The sequence below is a fragment of the Corvus kubaryi genome, unplaced genomic scaffold (genome assembly GCF_017639235.1).
Source record: "Corvus kubaryi isolate FWS band 111438036 unplaced genomic scaffold, C.kubaryi_AGA036_p1.0 37398, whole genome shotgun sequence".
Classification (NCBI taxonomy): domain Eukaryota; kingdom Metazoa; phylum Chordata; class Aves; order Passeriformes; family Corvidae; genus Corvus; species Corvus kubaryi.
In genome coordinates this window covers 8,847,317-8,864,404 of record NW_024581137.1, presented here as the reverse complement: position 1 = coordinate 8,864,404, position 17,088 = coordinate 8,847,317, and the positions used below count along the sequence as shown (strand labels likewise).

The window sequence follows — 17,088 nt, the reverse complement described above, 5'->3', positions numbered from 1 at the left end:
GGTGTATTTTCTGGCCTCTGCAACCCACAGCTAGTTGCCTGAATGATCCATCTCTTCGTGTTTTCTGAGGTATAAGCTTCTTCTCACTTTGCCTTTTGAAGAATAAAGATCCAGCAATGGAAAAGGTAGGTTTCTCTGGAAACTTAGAGGCAGAGACATGTAGTGTTTATTCCTCCCAGCTCTCACAACAGACAGCAATTCATGCCACTAGTGCTTTTATCACACCTTAACGAATCTCAGGCTTTACTGAAGGAGACAATTCCTGCAGAAAAGTGTTTACAAGAGGATCTCAGCTACTACTAAAACAAAATGCACTGAAAAAAATCATCATACACATTTGAGTTCTCAGAAACTGAAAGGATATGAAAAGTCCTAAAACTAGTTTAAACCTAAAAGGCCATTTCACAGTGTAAAAGGACTAGGCTCATGATTTTTTAAAACTTGTCTTTTTGTGCTACTCTTGTTAATATTGTTTCATAGGATGCTCAATTACAGGCACAGAGTTTTATCATTGGAGAATGCACTCTTAATGTCTTTACATTCATGAATTTTGCACAGAAACATTCTGTGACTTTTCCTTCCTGTCAGCTTTATAAAATTTCTGAGAATCTAGATAATTTCTCTACCACACAGGCAGCTGGAATATTGAGCCTGAAGGGTTACCAGCTTGTGGATAAACTCATCTGGTACCTTCACAACCGAGCTAGGAGAGAGCTGAAGTTTTAAACACAATTTATTAGACTTTCGTTTGGCTCCTTTCATATTCCCCCACCTTCTACATATGCTTTGCTTGAGTAATGATTTGGGTTTTCCTGATTTGTTGCCAAACTGACTCAGAAGAATGACACCATGTCAGGCTTCAGATAATGGATGAAGTAGAAATGCAGAAAAAGATGCTAAAAAGTAAATATTTTGTTAAAGTCCACTAAAATCTCAAAGGTTTTTCAAATATTCACATTCATAAGATAGGATTTCAATTGATGCATTTCCCATCTGTCTGCATATTTGTACATTGTAAGAGTCTGCATGTCAAAATAAGAAGAATGTGATTATGCTAGTGTTTTTTGATATATTAATTACAATATAATCCAATATAATAATGATCAGTTTGTGAAAAAGAAATTAATTACTCTCTTAGGATTATTTTTCAAAGTGCAATATGTTTCTCATAATGATAAATAATCATGATGAACGTCTGTGTTTAATTTATTTATTGATACTAAATGTTTGATTCTAAGGGACAAAAGTTAGTAAAATCCTAAAAATATTCTGTCTGCATGAGGAGATATGTATATTAAACCCATCAGATTTGGCTACATTATGCATATGGTACATGGCTTTTTCCATCATAGTTACTATTCTGAAAATAATTTTAAAGACTGATTATGGTGGCATGGGACAAGAAATGCAACTCAGCATATTTTCAATGAGAAAACAACTTCCTACTGTTTGCTTTTACAACATTAAAATTTGATTAAGGTCATTCCTAATTTAAAAAAAAATATATATCAAAACCAACAAACTCAGCACATCTTTTTAATGTCCTTCTACAGCCCAAAACATTTTACCAATGCTGAAATACGAAAGGATGAGCTAAGCACTTACCCAGAACCATGTCCCATTTCTAAGTAGGATGGTGTATCATGCATTATTCCCACACTAATTTTGTTACTACAACAGAATTTGAAATTATCCTTTCACTGAGCCATAAAGAGTAAAACAGCCAGATCTCTGAGCTGTAATGTTTTTTCCTTGCCTCAAACAAGAGGAGAAAGGAGAAGAGGTAAAGTCTGAACACATTCTTATAAACCTTCTGCAGGGCTACAACTCTTTTGCACCTTGTGTTTCAGGTGCTTGAATGACAAAGAAAGGTATCAAGGGATCTTGCTTGCTTTGGCATTGATTTTAAAGTAAACGGGATGCACGAGGTAAGGACTGTGTCCGTGTACATGCCGGGGTGCCCTCATGGAGATAGAACTCTTGGAGGGCTTAAACAGACTGGGAATAAGTGAAAACTGCAGAGAGCTTTCTTTCAACATAAGATCACTTATATCTATAGAAGCCAAGAGATTTATTCCAGTAAATTTTTATCTTGTATAATGTTCTCAACAGCCCTTGCAGGTTTGACAGTTTAGTGCCCATGACATCTCTTCCTGCAAGTCCTAAAATACCACTCCACCTGCCTTTTGGAGTGGGACAGGTGAGAGTCCTGACACATGAGAATGAGTGACAGGTGGCATTTTCTTGTAACCTGCCCAGAGTCTCTCAAGAGTACAGGTGGTGGAACTCTGTTAGATTTAATCTACTAGTCATCTACCCTGGGCAGTGACAACCTTTTAAAATGTCCTATTTGAAGAATTCCTGGCGCGCACACACACAAATATTATTTTAATGAATCTGTAACACACAAAATAAAAATACACAATATTTTGAACTCCTGTTTAATCTGAAATGAATAACAGCTTCTACTTTTGCTGCTTGGCCACAGGAATATTCATAAGACTCAACCAGTCAGAGCATGTACATCTTTTTCTACTGGATATCACTTATTTACATGCAGAAAAAATATTTATGCTATATTCCTTCTTGAGGTAGCAGTACTTCCAGTTCCAAGTTAACTTCTATAATAAAAATGATCAGATTGTAAAGAGAATGGAACTGCAGATCTTAGTCAAATTTTATATCCCCAAACAGCTCTTTGCAATGCAAAAACTTCAAATACTGTGAGATAAAGTTTTTAAGTTGACAGGCTAAATCTCAAAGGATTAAATGATAACAAGTAAGGTTCTGGAGAAGGGCTTTCTGATCCCTGTTGTCACTCCCCCTCACCTGGCTTTTACATTAAATGAATATGGAATAAACTGAAAATAGAAATTCCAGAGGCAGCCAGTGAGTCCTGACAGTGCTGACAAGCACCAGACAGGCATCATTGACATGGTGTGAGCTGCTGTGAATACTCAGAGGAAAGGACCTTGCACATTCTTGGACCTTTTGCTGCTGTGCTTAGATAATCTGAAGAGTAACTTTCAAATAGCTGGGTTTTAAAAAAAGGTGTATTGCAGAGCCTTTCTCAGAAGTAGTCAGATTAAAATTCTCACTGGATTTAATTTGGCCTGAGATTTAGATTGATTTTGACTTCAGGACTGGAAGTATCATCATCACAGTCTTTCTGGGCTCTTAACTACAATGTCCAAATTTCTCCAGTTTCCAGTGTGAACTGAGGATACATGGCAGCTATCAAAGATCTCAACAACTCAAAATAACACAATACCAGTTTTCCTATGAGACTGTACTGGTTTTGAGTGGAGACAAGATGCTATTTTGGGCTTCTGTATGCTAAATGTATGAACATTACACACAATGGTCAAAAAATTGATCTACTGCAATGTTTCATACCCAATTGCTAGTTCAGGGTGTCAGTGTAATCAGAAGTTTAAGACAATAAATTTTCATGTTTGCTTATGATTATGAGTATTTAAATTCCTGGTTAAACTTATGAATGACAAAACCAGATCTGACTTAACAAGTTTTGATCCAAACTGAGCTTCAGGTATTGAATGTGGTGCTTTCTATCTATTCAGCTGTGTTGTAGTGTGTTGCAGTGGGGATACTGCAACATACATATACCAAACCAGGAGTCCCGTGGAAAGGAAATATATATGGACAGACAGATTCTTGATAGCTGTTTCAGAGATGTTTATTTCTCCAGCCGCATGGCCGGGGCTCTGCCCAGGAACTGTTCCAGTCACGGACCAAGGGTCCTTCTGCCCGCGCAGGGAACACAAACCAACCCATGGGAACGAGGCTGAGCAGGGGCAGGGAAACCCCGTGTCTGTGCCCTCAGGGCCCCTCTCCCAGGGCTCCATGGCAGGGGAGGGACCCCAACAGTAGTGATGTCAATTATACCCAGAAAATTAGGAATACTATTTAAGAATCCAATTTCTTTTAAATTATGAATAATACAAGGTATGTTCTTTAATTTTACACCTACTACAGTTTGCTCATCACTTTTATGACAATGCATATCCATTTATTTGTAAATGAAAATGAATTCCACAAAAACTATTAATAGTATTAAGAAATAATTCTGCTTTGCAACACATGGGTGACATAACTGAACAGACAAATGTCTTTTCCATAGATAATTAAAATGAAAGGAAAAATTTCTCTTGTGCATGTAAAATATGCTACAAGAAAGAGCTATTAAAGGTGCTATTAATACAAAAGTAACATCAGTACTGAATGTTACTCTGTTTATCATTTAAAAGATATTTCCAAAACATTACTGAATTTTTTCAAGCTTTTTAAAATTGTCTTTCATTAGAAGTTGATGAGGATATATCCTTATGACTGGTTTAAAAAAGTTTTGCAGAAGTTGAATTTACTTTAAGGAACAAATTACAGAGCTGCATGTTTAATATAACTGTTGTTTTAAAGGAAAAAATGGGGGAAAAAAAGAACAAATCCACTACTATTGAGCCTTTAGTTAGAACTGTGTAATTCCTTTTCCCACTTGTACCTTTATATTCAATGTTGATGCTGAAATTGTTCTGAGAACACAATCTAAGGACACAATATTGGACCTCAGACTATTTCCATAAAAACAACACATACTTTAAAAGGTAAAAGTATTTGCTTCACTATTTGCTTCACTTTTTTTGTACACAGCAAATGCCTGTACATAAGGAAAGCTTATTTTCTCTGCATATTTGTCAACTGGAATTTAATGCCATATGTGAAGGAATTTCTAAGGAAGCTGTAGTAACTGAGGAATAAGTAGTACATCTGTGTTAAAAAACCAAAGCAGAATAAAAGCTTCCATAAAGGGGGAAAAAAACCAGTAAAATCATGAAGTAGTAAACTAACACATTTCTTTCTAACTTCTTGCAGAGCTACCAATATAAAATATAGAACAAATATAATATTGTTAATTTTTATTTATGCATCTAAAAATGCATGTTTGCCAAAAATATTTATCCAGTGTTGACTTAAATCCTCTCCCAACCTCTATCTGCCTAAGTGTGTGGTTATATGATACATCTAACAACTCCTTCCTTGGTACAACCCTTTTCTGCTCACTTAGACAAATAATGATGTAATTCCAGTAGCATAAAGTTAAACATGAAAATCCTTGGAAAAAATCCTGCTTTGGAAAAAACAAACTTTTCCACAGACCTGCTGCATTCCCCTATTATATGACTATTCAATGGCTCACCACTTGCAAAGATCCTGGTTACATTGGGTCTGATTCATGATTACGGGAATGGCAGAGAGATGCCTGATGAAGCCTTCAGAAAATGTAATGGACACTCAGTCTTTCTACGAAAGGAAAAAAACTTGTGTCAAGCTGCAGCATCTACTGCAGTGTCTGCTTACGATGATGTAAGTGTATTTTTCTTGTTGGATGATCATATTTCAGATAGTTATTGCTTCTGTATGGGTTTTTTGGTCATTATTTAAAAGCATAAAACCTTGTTTTAATTATGAAATAGCCTTGTGGAAACTAATAACCTGTAACACAGATTCCTGACATGGGATGAAATAACACTCAAAATGCTAATCCAGCTGAATGGTACACAGAACAGGCTGGCCTGTAATGCTTCTAGTAACATAATTATTTGTTATTAGTAGTAAAATTAGTTAATAGTATTAACATAATGTTATTATAATCATTACTTGTAGTAAGAAACTGAACTCTAAAATTCCACACTTATGAACTTAAAAATAAAAGTTTCCCAAAGATAATGGCCTGCTGCAGGAAATATTATATTGAAAGAAAGATGAACCAAACATCACATTCATAGCAACATTTTCCTGCAAACAATCAGAAAAGAACACTTCATACTGTACTGCTCAAAGCTAGAAAGAAAAAGAAAAAGGTAGAAGAGGTAAGTGCATTCTTTTTGCTCCAAGTTCGTTCAATAGAAATGTAACTCAGGGTCATCCAGCCAAAGAAAAATGAAATGTTTTAGTAATTTCTTGGGGGTTTTTTGTTTTGTTTTGTTTGTTTGTTTTTACAGGGGGCTGCCAATAAAACATTATCTCTCCCTCTCTCTCTCTCTCTATATATATAGGTTTCACAGGCTCCTGGGAAGGTAAAGAAGGCAGAGCTGTGTTGTGCCCAGTTCTGTGCCTTTGGAGGATGCTTTAGAAGATGAAGATCATCCCTCTGGGACCAGATACTCTTGTATAGGATATGACAAATCTTTATCACACAGCAAATTTGATGAAATGTCACTTGTTGCCAACACTATAGAAACCAGCCCAATCTCCCAAAGATTCCTCTGCACCATATTATTCTTTCCCAGATTCAGTATGGTCAAGAATATCAGCCCTGAGTTGCAAATTCCAGAACTGAGAGACACGGCATGATGTTAAGAACGTTATTTCTCCTGCTAGAAATCTCATGCTAGTGCTGTGGAAAAGTTGATTCCGCTTGGCAGTTTGTTTTAATGTATGTGTTAATATGCAGAAAATGAGCTGTTAAAAAAGCTTACAAAAGGTTAATCAGTGAAACCCTTATACTTGAGGGCATGCAATATAATGTTCCACTATTTTGAATCTGCAAAAAGAAAGAAAAGTTATTTTTGTATTTTAAAATAATGAATCCCTCAAATTGTTGTACATTCATACATTTCCTGGAAAAGGCATAGGGGAAGTCATGACTCTAAACATGTTTTTCTTTGGTAAGTAAGTATTCTGTGAAGGATATGTGTAGAATTTTCTGTTTTATTCCTTAGTGAAACAGTGTCTGTGTGGACACTGGTTAGCACTAAAATGAACTATGTATTTTATAGTGGCTGCCTCACAGTAAGAGAATTGAGATTTTTTTCTCCCTATCAAGTATATAAACTTAATGAGTAAGCTTTTTAAAGACAATATCATCTTCCATTCAGCTTACAGAAACCAAAGTACTTTGGTTGCTCTGTTTCACCTCAGTGCTCATGTGATGCTGCTTCAGCAACATTTGGAAATGAAAACAAACAATGTACAAAAATGCCTAAAGGGACTCTCCATCTTTTACAAGAACAGAGAAAAGGCAGAGCTAGCAACATACAACTAGAAAATGTTTTTCTCTCCAAGTGAATTTTTGCAGCAAAGAGTTACCACTTCCATCAAAAAAAATAGACAATACAGACTATGCCTAATGCCATTTCAAGAAAGTACATTGATAGAAATTGCTTTTAGTTCTGTCAATGTCAGTAGAAAATGCCAAACTGCCAAAATACACATCACAGTTGTGCATGACTGTGCTAACCAAAAAAAACCTGTAAGGGCCAAGCTGACTTAAAAGAACTGCATTACTTGTGTAAAAAAATGGAATTAGTCCTTTGGGCTAGATGCCATTGTGTGTCACTGATACAAACTTGGAGGTCAGGAGAAGCACTATGAATTTACAATGGCATGACTGAAAACAGAATCTTTCCTCCAGCACTTAAGTTTTATGCAGCATAAAATATGTATGAATGCTTGACAACTTTGCCTTTCATTATATACAAAAGTGACTCTCTCTTCTCTCTAAAATAACACTGTCAAACCAAGAGGGACTGCCAGAAACCTGTCACAGATAATAATCTATATTCCAGGTTCCTGAATAGCAATGAAAAAGAAGATATTGAGTGCCAGTTCCCAGCACATAAATTAAAGTTCTGTGCCTCTAATTAGGTCATGTTTCCCCCCCAAAAAAGAATTGTGTTTAATATTGCAATAAATTTTAATTATTTTCTTGTAAGTAATAGGCTAGAGATGTTGCGGGACGCCTACTTGAGGATTAGTGATACAAATTGCAAAACTCAAATTACTTGCAAGGACATTTGCTCTAGAAACACTATTCCTGGTTTTACTCAAAGTGCAAATGCTTCAAACGCTGACTTTAAAAGTAAAGAAAATTCTCCTTTCTTTCCCTTGCATTTGGAGAAGACGAGAAGGTGAAAAGAGCACTGACAATTTTAATTTACATAGTTGATAGCATCATACCACGGTGTTGTGCATGCTTCTAAAAGATTCTGTACCCTTTTTTTGAAACACTGTTACATAATACATGTTCAAGACCTTTGATTTCCCAATCTGTCCCTAAACATTTTTCTAAGTGTACAGAAACTGACTGTCCTATGTTCTAACTGGAGACTGTCTTTAATGTTTTTTCTTCCCGCCTCTACTTCTTTTTTTTAAACCGTAACAATTGCTTTTTTGTACCAGCAAGGTCTTATGCCCACCAAAGCTTTTTCTAAAACAACAAACTCTGAGTAAATGAGGTGACGGCAGACCATTTTTTCAAATCTGAGAACTTTCCCTTTGTTTCTACATCTGTAAGCCACCTCCTATTCTTCACCCTCTCTGCTGTAGTTTCTTGCTTCTGAAACAAGGCAGGATGTGTCCCTACCATCTTTGTAACCAGGCCCAAGGAATGACCCATTTCTGTCCCCAGTATACAGCATGTGGAGGTGTCTCTGGACCAGTACCCTCACCCTGGAGCTTCACCTTGTTGATCCAGATGTCCACACTGTGTAAGCCATATGCAACACTGACAGCTCCTGTCTGTCATATCATTAGAATTACACGACGTATCTACAGCAGCCTTGTCCCAACAGCTTGGCTCTTCCCCTGACCCTGCATGTCCTTCTTTGGGTCGCAAACACTTTGGAATACTATGATTCTAAAAATGGGCATCTCTTCATAAAGTGGTGAATAATAATAAGGTTACCTCATACCCTGTGATTTTTGCACGTTTTAAGCACTGACATCCAGAATATGTTGTATGTACAGAAGGAGGAGGGGAGGGAGGAGTGGAAGGAAGGAGCATAAGAGTCTGCAAGAGGACAAATTCTTCCAGAGATGTGTAGGAGAACAAGCCAGGCTGGCAGAGTAAGAGCTGTTTTGTCCATACTGTCTATTGTAATGGACTCTGGAACAGTCTAACTACTGAACTATTCCTGGATTTCAGTGCTGATTGTGGAGAAACTATTGATCCTGTTGAAAGATGATATCCTAGAAGTGATACAGCTTGTGTCCAAATGACAATTATAGTAACAGGACCTTGAGATGAAACAAGGAGCACCCTGGGTCTCCTGAATCCATTCAAATGGTTTTACTTTTTTACCAAGTAATGATCGATCAACTTCATTGCACATTGTGGCTGGTAAATTAGCCGGGTAAACTCTCTGACTGGTGGATGGCTGTACGTACAATGGTACACATACATATGTACAGTGACTGTAACTTATACTATTGGTTAAAAACTGACTGCATTCTTTTCACCTTCTGCTACTCCACTCACTCACTGCCATTTACTGAACATCTTAACTGCCAAACTAAATAGGCATAGCAGTATATCTTTAAGTTATTATAAATGATTAATCATATGCTGGCTGATCACGAGATGTGCTTAGTCAACTACCTCTCTCTCAAATAGAAGCAAAGTGAAAATCACACTTCAAATAGAATTCATATTTTTTCTCACTAGTTTGCAGTAAAAATTAAACCGGCTGCAAGATAAACTAAAGAGCTAACACAGCATGAAATCCAATCACATTTCTCCAGTAATGCTAACACCTACAGAAAAGTTTACAGGAACCACTATATCCTGTCATTAACAGCAATCCCTGTTTTTCCACAGTTATGAAGTTTAAATGGTGCTGGAAGATATTTGTGCCCTTGCTGAAAGACCTGGCTGACATTATTGTGTGGTTGCCACCATGTTGCCATCTACGACAAACCTTGGTCAGCATAGGTGTGGGAATCCTGGAAATGGGCTTTCTCCAAGAACCACCTGTATGGAGGAAGACACAGAGATGGCAAACTAGCATATCGGAGAAAAAACTCTAATATTTTGGATATGCAGTCTTTCTGATATTAGAAAACATTCCTTTCATTTCCCTTTATATTATATGAATACTTAGTGATGCCATGGGAATGCTGTTGTTGGGTTGTGCATAAACACAAAAAATATAAATATAGCTCCACTCTCTATCGTATCCTTTTGTTTATTTATTTATTATAATCTAAAAGGAAAGTAATAATGGAAAAAAAACTCCCACATATTCACTTCAATCAGTACACGTAAGTCCTGGAAGACTTTAAAATGTAAACTTAAGTATATTTTACAATGTCCATTCCAACATCACCATCTTTCTGATCCAAGAGGTAATTCTGGTTTTAAATAAGCATCCTTGGCTTGATAAACCAGTCTTTAGAGACAAGTCTCTTCATGCTCTTTTGCATTCAACAAAAATATGCAGAGAATCCACTGAAGTAAAAATCTATGTTCTTAAGGTAACTGCAAAATATTGGGCACCTCTGTAGCATTCAGAGCTAAGGGCCTTATCTTTCATTCATCAAAGTTAAAACCAAAATTTTCACAGACTTGACTAGAACCAGACTAGCAATAACTGATACGGATGTAGTAAGAAAAGGCAACATGGAAAGCAACAAAAATTGAGTCCACTTCCTGTCAATCTTACTGAATTAAAAAAGAATTAGAAGGGTATGTTTCCAACCAGTTCTGTCCAGATCTACTCACATAAATTACACTTCTTCTAGTATCAAGTTAGGATTATCATTCAACCAATGACTATTTCAGGGGTTTTGTCCTGAAGGAAATTCAATGCAACAAAAGTGAGTGTTCAAATAGTAGTTGTAAAAAGCCTTATCTCATCTTTCATGCTAAAATAGTGATCAGCAAAGATCCCTTCTAACTCTGTTCAACAGCTCAGAGGAAATGAGACTAAAACAAGTAAACCTAACTTCAGCCTCCTGTACGTATTTAGAAAGCCTAACAAGGACAACACCTCAGTTAATTGATCCTTGTGTTCTTCCATCCTTGCAAAGTGTCAGTGCAACCAATAAAGAGTTCCATTGTTCTCAGGGAAATATCTGGAAAAGGTACCATCTATGCTTTAGAATACATACCTTGTGCTTTTTAGGCAACTCTCCAGCAAAAATCAGTGACTGATGAAGCAGAATTCACAAAACCCTGAACTAAACTCGTCAATTTTCTTAGACAAAGAAAGTCTGCAATCAAGAACTATATTTCTTGATCTGATTGATGCTAAACCAGACTATAGGGAGAATGTGTAGTAAAAATAATTATAACTACTACAAGTATTTCTGTGTCTCAGTTCTGTGAAATTCAAACCCACAAATGCCTATGCATGTAGCTGCACTCACTGCTTAAGGTCAATAGCCAAAAAATAAACATACAGAGAGAAACAGATAAACCTGGCTATCTGTGAAGAATCTGAAACAGATAAACCTGGCTATCTGTGAAGAATCTAAGTTTCTAATATTCAGACTTGTCTGATGCTAAGTCATCATTCTGTCTTTCATGGACAGAGTTTCTGTCTCTCATCTTGATCATGCTGACAAGTGCCTCAGGGGTATCTGCTGCCACTTACTAACAGTCACTGTATAACCTACTACCAGTAATATGAGAAAGACCTGGTGGGAAATGTTATCTTCCCACCAGAAGTGCACTTGTCCTCTGTGTGTACACATTCCCTATTTAAGCCTTCATTTAACCACCAAAGCAAAAATACTTCTTGATTCCCACATAAAGTGCCCCAGGGAATTGTCACTGGAAGAGTACACTTTAGATCTGTCAGAGAGAGACATTTTATTACCTGAAGGATGCTATCTTAACCCAAGGTCTAAAATATAAATGAACTCCAATTCAGATGACTTAAGATCTAGCAGAAAGACAGAAGGGTGGAAAGCTTCCCAGGGATTCAACAGGGCAAAGGCTGATTTCTTTAATACAGATAAATATGACAGAAAGATATTCCTATCCCAAGTTTTAATAAGTTTATGCTTGACAGGAGGAACTGAAGTCTTGAGCAGCAGCTAATACAAGATGTTAACTAATAGAGTTGGAAGAGGAAAAAAGCAGCTTCAAGCAGAAGAATTCAAGTTAAAGGCAGGAGATTTTGGACACTGAAAATTTCTTTGTTAAGGTATTATGGGCTATGTCCTTTTTCAATGACTTATCATCTGTACTGTAGGGTAAAATCTAAGGGATCTTCATAGACCCTTTAGTATCTAAGTAGAGCAGAGAATGCTTAGATATGAAAGGTCAAAGCTGCCTACGAAAAGATGAGTGAGAAAATAAACAGAGGATAAATCAAGAGATTATTTTAGAATTTGCCATCATGAAAACCCAGCCTTTTCTCAAGAGGCAGAGATGTTCTATTCTATATTGAAACAGGGATTTGAGCTTTGCTTTAAAAACACATTGTAAAGCCATTAGATGATTCCTCAGGAGTGTTGTTTTGAATGTTACTATTATTTCTTTGAGCAAAGCAATACTCTCTGTGTTTTTTAATGAGTTATCGATTTTTTCTCATGTTGAAAACTTCAGAAAAGTTTGGTTTCATTAGGAAGGAATTTGGGTTAAGTTGCCAGAGCAGGTAGATAAAACTCAGTGGAAGAAAAAGAGGTAGTTGGGACACAGGCTGTGGCTTAACCCTGCATTGAACTGCATTTGCATATGGCTTTGGGGAAGTTTCATAAAAAGTTTTTATAGCCAAGAGAGATTTGGGAGCATGACATTTTCCAGTTGCTGATTTTTCTGTGCTCAAGAAAGAAGACATTAGCTTGTTAAAGCTTATAAGTAAATACAACTTCCTCAACAACTTATTCTAATTGCCAGATTTTAAGTATTGAGCAGGTTCTTAGTAGGTATTCAAACTAAATTAGTTTTAAACTGCAGCAGAATATCAGAATCCTTTAATATGCAAAACTATATTGGAAATCTGCTTTCAAAAAGATCTAAATGCAAGACCACATCTTTCTTTCATCTTGTCAGCCTAGCATCAATCCCTTGGGTAAATCCAACAATTTCTAGAAAGTTTGCATTAATCTCATCATGACAAAACCAGAATTTAGTCCAAAAGTATATGAAGAAGTAAAGATAAATCTCTTGACTGTTTTCTGAGATTCTCTCCTATTATTAATCCTTATGCTGGGACATACACAATTGTGAAGATATTAATCAAAGTTTACTTTGCAGAGAAAAAGTCAATAAGATGTTTAACTCTTGGTTTATACACAAACTTTAAGTATTTCACATATGTAATTCTGCACAGTCAGTAGCTTATTTCTTCTAATTAAATCTTTATTTCAGCTCTCAGTGGGCCTGATTTTCCTCTTACTAACAGCAAGTTTATTAATATAACTCTCATCAATCAAATGGTGGTAGCATCTTAATGAGACTAACGTAAGAAAAAGCAAAATCGAAGGCATTGACTTTTTACAACAGTTTTGCCAGTCTGTTCACAGCTAAGCAGTGCTTACTGGATGCTTAACAGAATGCTGGGCAGGGCAGGGATTTTTTTCCTGTTTAGAAACCTGTTTTGAAGGTACAATTGGCAAGATCACGAAAAAAAGAAAATATTTGCTCAGGAAGAATATCAGGCAGTAAGTCTAATTACAAGGGCTAATCATCTTTGTCCTTTTCGTATGTAATACAAACTGAAAGTTCATGTGCATATTAATGTAAAGTATTCTGTTACACTCAGCATTTTGCTATGCAGCAGAGTGTACACCTTACTAACACAGTAAAACATTTATTACTGGTTTTTTACCAGCTCTTTATTGCCTCTGCCATTTACCACTCAGAAGCCCAGGACATGTCATGGGCTAGTCATTTGGTCACCATTAAACAAGTTACAGCCAGGTCAATTAAAACCTGAAATTCTGGTTTGCAAGGTCAACACAAAAGTCAGTTGCTTTTTACTTGTAACACAAAAATCATACATACTATATATTACAGTATTTATAGCCAACCCTGATTCTTTTCAGCCCATATAAAATAAATACAAAATGTTCATAATATGGATAGATTTAATTACCAGATATGTAGAGCTGAGGTTGTGGTTTGAAAGTGACTGAAGGAGCAAAAGGAGCAGCAAGGCAAACAGTATCTAATATAACTAAAGAAGAAAATAAAATGTATTTTCCCAAAACCAGAAGTGATCTATAGAAAATTTTCTAGAAACTGCTGATGCTAATATCAACTACTTGTGGTTTTTCAAAAGTGGCAACAACAGAATGAGAGAGGTATCTAAGGCACAACAGACAGTAGGAATGTCTCATACAAAACATAACTTTGAACTCCACATGAGTGAAGAAGCTTCAGGTACACAAGACCATTTTAATAATTATAACAATATTATTTTTCTTTTACATATTCCAAGAATAAAGTAGTGGGATGACTTATCCTGTGAAAAAGATGAAGAAGACTGATCAAGAGTCTGAGAGAATTTAATGAAGAATTGAATATAGTGAAATCTCCAGCAGGTAGGAGATGCAGTTAAACAAACGAAGGAACAGTTAAGTACCCTTTTGAAGACCAAAGGATAACACGAAATAAGATGTAAGAACTCTAGATGGGATCTGCTAACACAGTGAAAAAAATATCCCTGACAAAAACTGAGCAGACAGCAGGGAAGGATCTCTGGGATACAAAGAAAACTGCTAAGAACAGACTGCCTGATGGTAGTTCTCCATTTCCTGATTTTAAATGCAAGTCCATGTCTGCTTCATGATTCCAATGAATCACCTACTATTATCCCAATGTTTTCCCACAGCATGCTATGTAACCTCTCACGATTACTATATTTACACAAAAGTTAAACATTTTGCATTCCTGCTTTTTATTTGATCACTTTAGAGAATTGCATCCCTTAATTCACTGCACTTCTATGTATTATTATTTCACTTTTACTTTTGCAAAGTGTCATCAAAGTATATAAAATTGCATCTGCCTTTCTCTCCTTGAACAAAATGCTCCCATGAATTAGGTATGAAAGTCAACAAGAAAACCTTTTTCTCCTACTGTCTGATCTCTTCTAGCCATCAAGAAGCACTTCATAAAGCAGTAATTAAGTAAGGAGGTTAGCAGTGCCCAGTTACCAGTGAGAAGAGCAGGAATTCAACTGTATTCGAAAATTTGGGAGGCTAGACTCTCCTGTTTATCTGAAATCTGTGCCTGCTAAGTTGGAGCTCCCTGACTCAGTACATGCAACTTGAAGGTATTCAAGGGAAATTATGACAAATAAAACCAGACAAACCATAACTCGGTTCAGTACCTTAATGGCAGAGATGTGAAGGAACAAGACTCTGCCACCTGAACATCAGCTTAGAGCTCTCTTGTGTGAGTCCTACCAGTCACTGGCACTACACTGCTCGCCCCAGAATGAAGTACTGATGTCCCCATGTTAACTGGAAAACTGACATTAAAGCTGCTAATGTAAGAAAGTTTGTAAATTATGAGAAGCACATAGAATAAAGACTAAAAGACTTTAACTTGCTCCTGGAAAACCATGCTATTACAGGTGACAGGCAAAAATACAGCAAAGATATGAAACCCATACCAGATTTGCTAGTGGTTTTAGGTGGCTAGGCTGTGGTTTTTGTTAGTCTAATATTTTGTGATAACCAGGCTGCATTCCTCCCAGTAGAGTCTATTCATACTCTAGACATGCAGTTATTACATAGAAGGCTGCACACGTGATTGTGTGAAATTCTCCTTTGTCAGCTGTTAAAAACAGCCAGTGAAAAAATTGTGCACCTTTTATCTATAGGACCACAGTGGTCAGAAATCTTTGTGCCAAAGGCAGACCATTTTGACTTCTAGAAAACAGGGCAGGTTTATACCATGACCTCTGTTAATTCCCTGCAGAAGAAGGGAAAAAGAAGTTTGCTGTGATATATACTGTACAACAGCAGCATTCCTTCTGCAGCCTTACCTGGCAGATGCCATATTTTGCTTTTCTATGTTCACACACACAGTTAATTTCACAGGCTCTGAAATGCCTGTTGCAACAAAATTAACAATGAAGGATTGAAATAAACCTAAGTTTTTGCAGGATAGCTATGCAGATCTAAAAAATCCATACAAATAATTATGGTATGAATGAATTTGGTTTTTTTACGAGAGTTTCCTAATTATCGGGAAATATTAGGGGCAGCCTAATTATTAGACTACTCCTAGAAAGGGAGTACATCCCCCTTTTGAAACCAAGTATTTTTGTAGAGAAAACTGCAAGACGGAAGGAAGGAAGAAAAAAGAAGAAATGCTGCCTCATGGATAAGGGGTGATTTCTTGACACAATAAGATCATTTATATATATATTTTTAATCTAACAACTGTTTCAACATTCTTGTACCTCTTACTCAATGAAACAGTAAAGTATTTAATATAGTTGCAATATGAACTTTAAATTTTGTAAAAAGTTGTTCCAATCTCTAGGTGCACGATGATTTTAAACAACGTTAACCAAAATGATACCAAATTTAAAAAAACCCAAAACACACTTACCCGATGAGATGTCTATCCGGTTCTTCTTCACCTGGGTAACGTTGATATGGACGCTGACTTTGCCCTCATTTATGTCAATCTCAACATTCCCCAGGCCATCTGCAAATTTGCTGAAGAGAAGAAGTCCACTTGGGTTCCAGGTCCGGAAAAGGAAACTGACTGAAAACAGATCCTGGCTCGGACGACCAGGAACCTCAAGGTAACTGGTGGCATTGAAAAAGACAGGCACTGTATGTGGCTCCACACAAGAAAAACTTAAATTTCCCTAAGTAAAACACACACAAAAAAAAAAAAAAGAAAAAAAAAAAAAAAAAGAAAAGCAAAACCATAAGCAAAATGGTAAGATTCCACTAATCCATCCATAGCTACCTCTAGAAAAGTATTCTAGATTTCATTCAGCCTAAAGACTACTGTGATCAATGCATGATGCATCTAAAGATGTGCTGTTAATGTTACCATTGTTGCTACTACTGTAATAGTTACTGATGGTTCTGGTTTTTTTTCTAGCAGTGTCCATTATATTTTGTACTGTACATACACAAAATAAAAGGCAGTCTGCCCTGAAGAGCTGTAGTCTAAGAAGCAGCTTAGATGAAAGCATTAATTTTTCTAGTTAAAAGGTAAATTTATCACAGATAAACTTGGGCTTGTCTGTGGTCCTCATAGAAACCTGTAAGAGAACAGTATAAAAAATGAGTGAAGGTTTCCAAATACCCTGATATCAATGAGTCAATCAATACAATTCATGATTCTCCAAAAGAAAGATGTATAAT

General features: G+C 36.4%; 1 protein-coding gene across 1 annotated transcript in view; it reads right to left on the bottom strand.

The window, feature by feature from the left end:
- The window catches only part of CNTNAP2 (contactin associated protein 2), a 1,035,266-nt gene that overhangs the window by 502,961 nt on the left and 515,217 nt on the right, over window positions 1–17,088 (bottom strand). Inside the window, exon 8 of the mRNA XM_042044203.1 lies at window positions 16,316–16,580. Within this exon, the coding sequence (XP_041900137.1) occupies window positions 16,316–16,580 (265 nt within the window). The remainder of the gene's footprint in view (window positions 1–16,315; window positions 16,581–17,088) is intronic.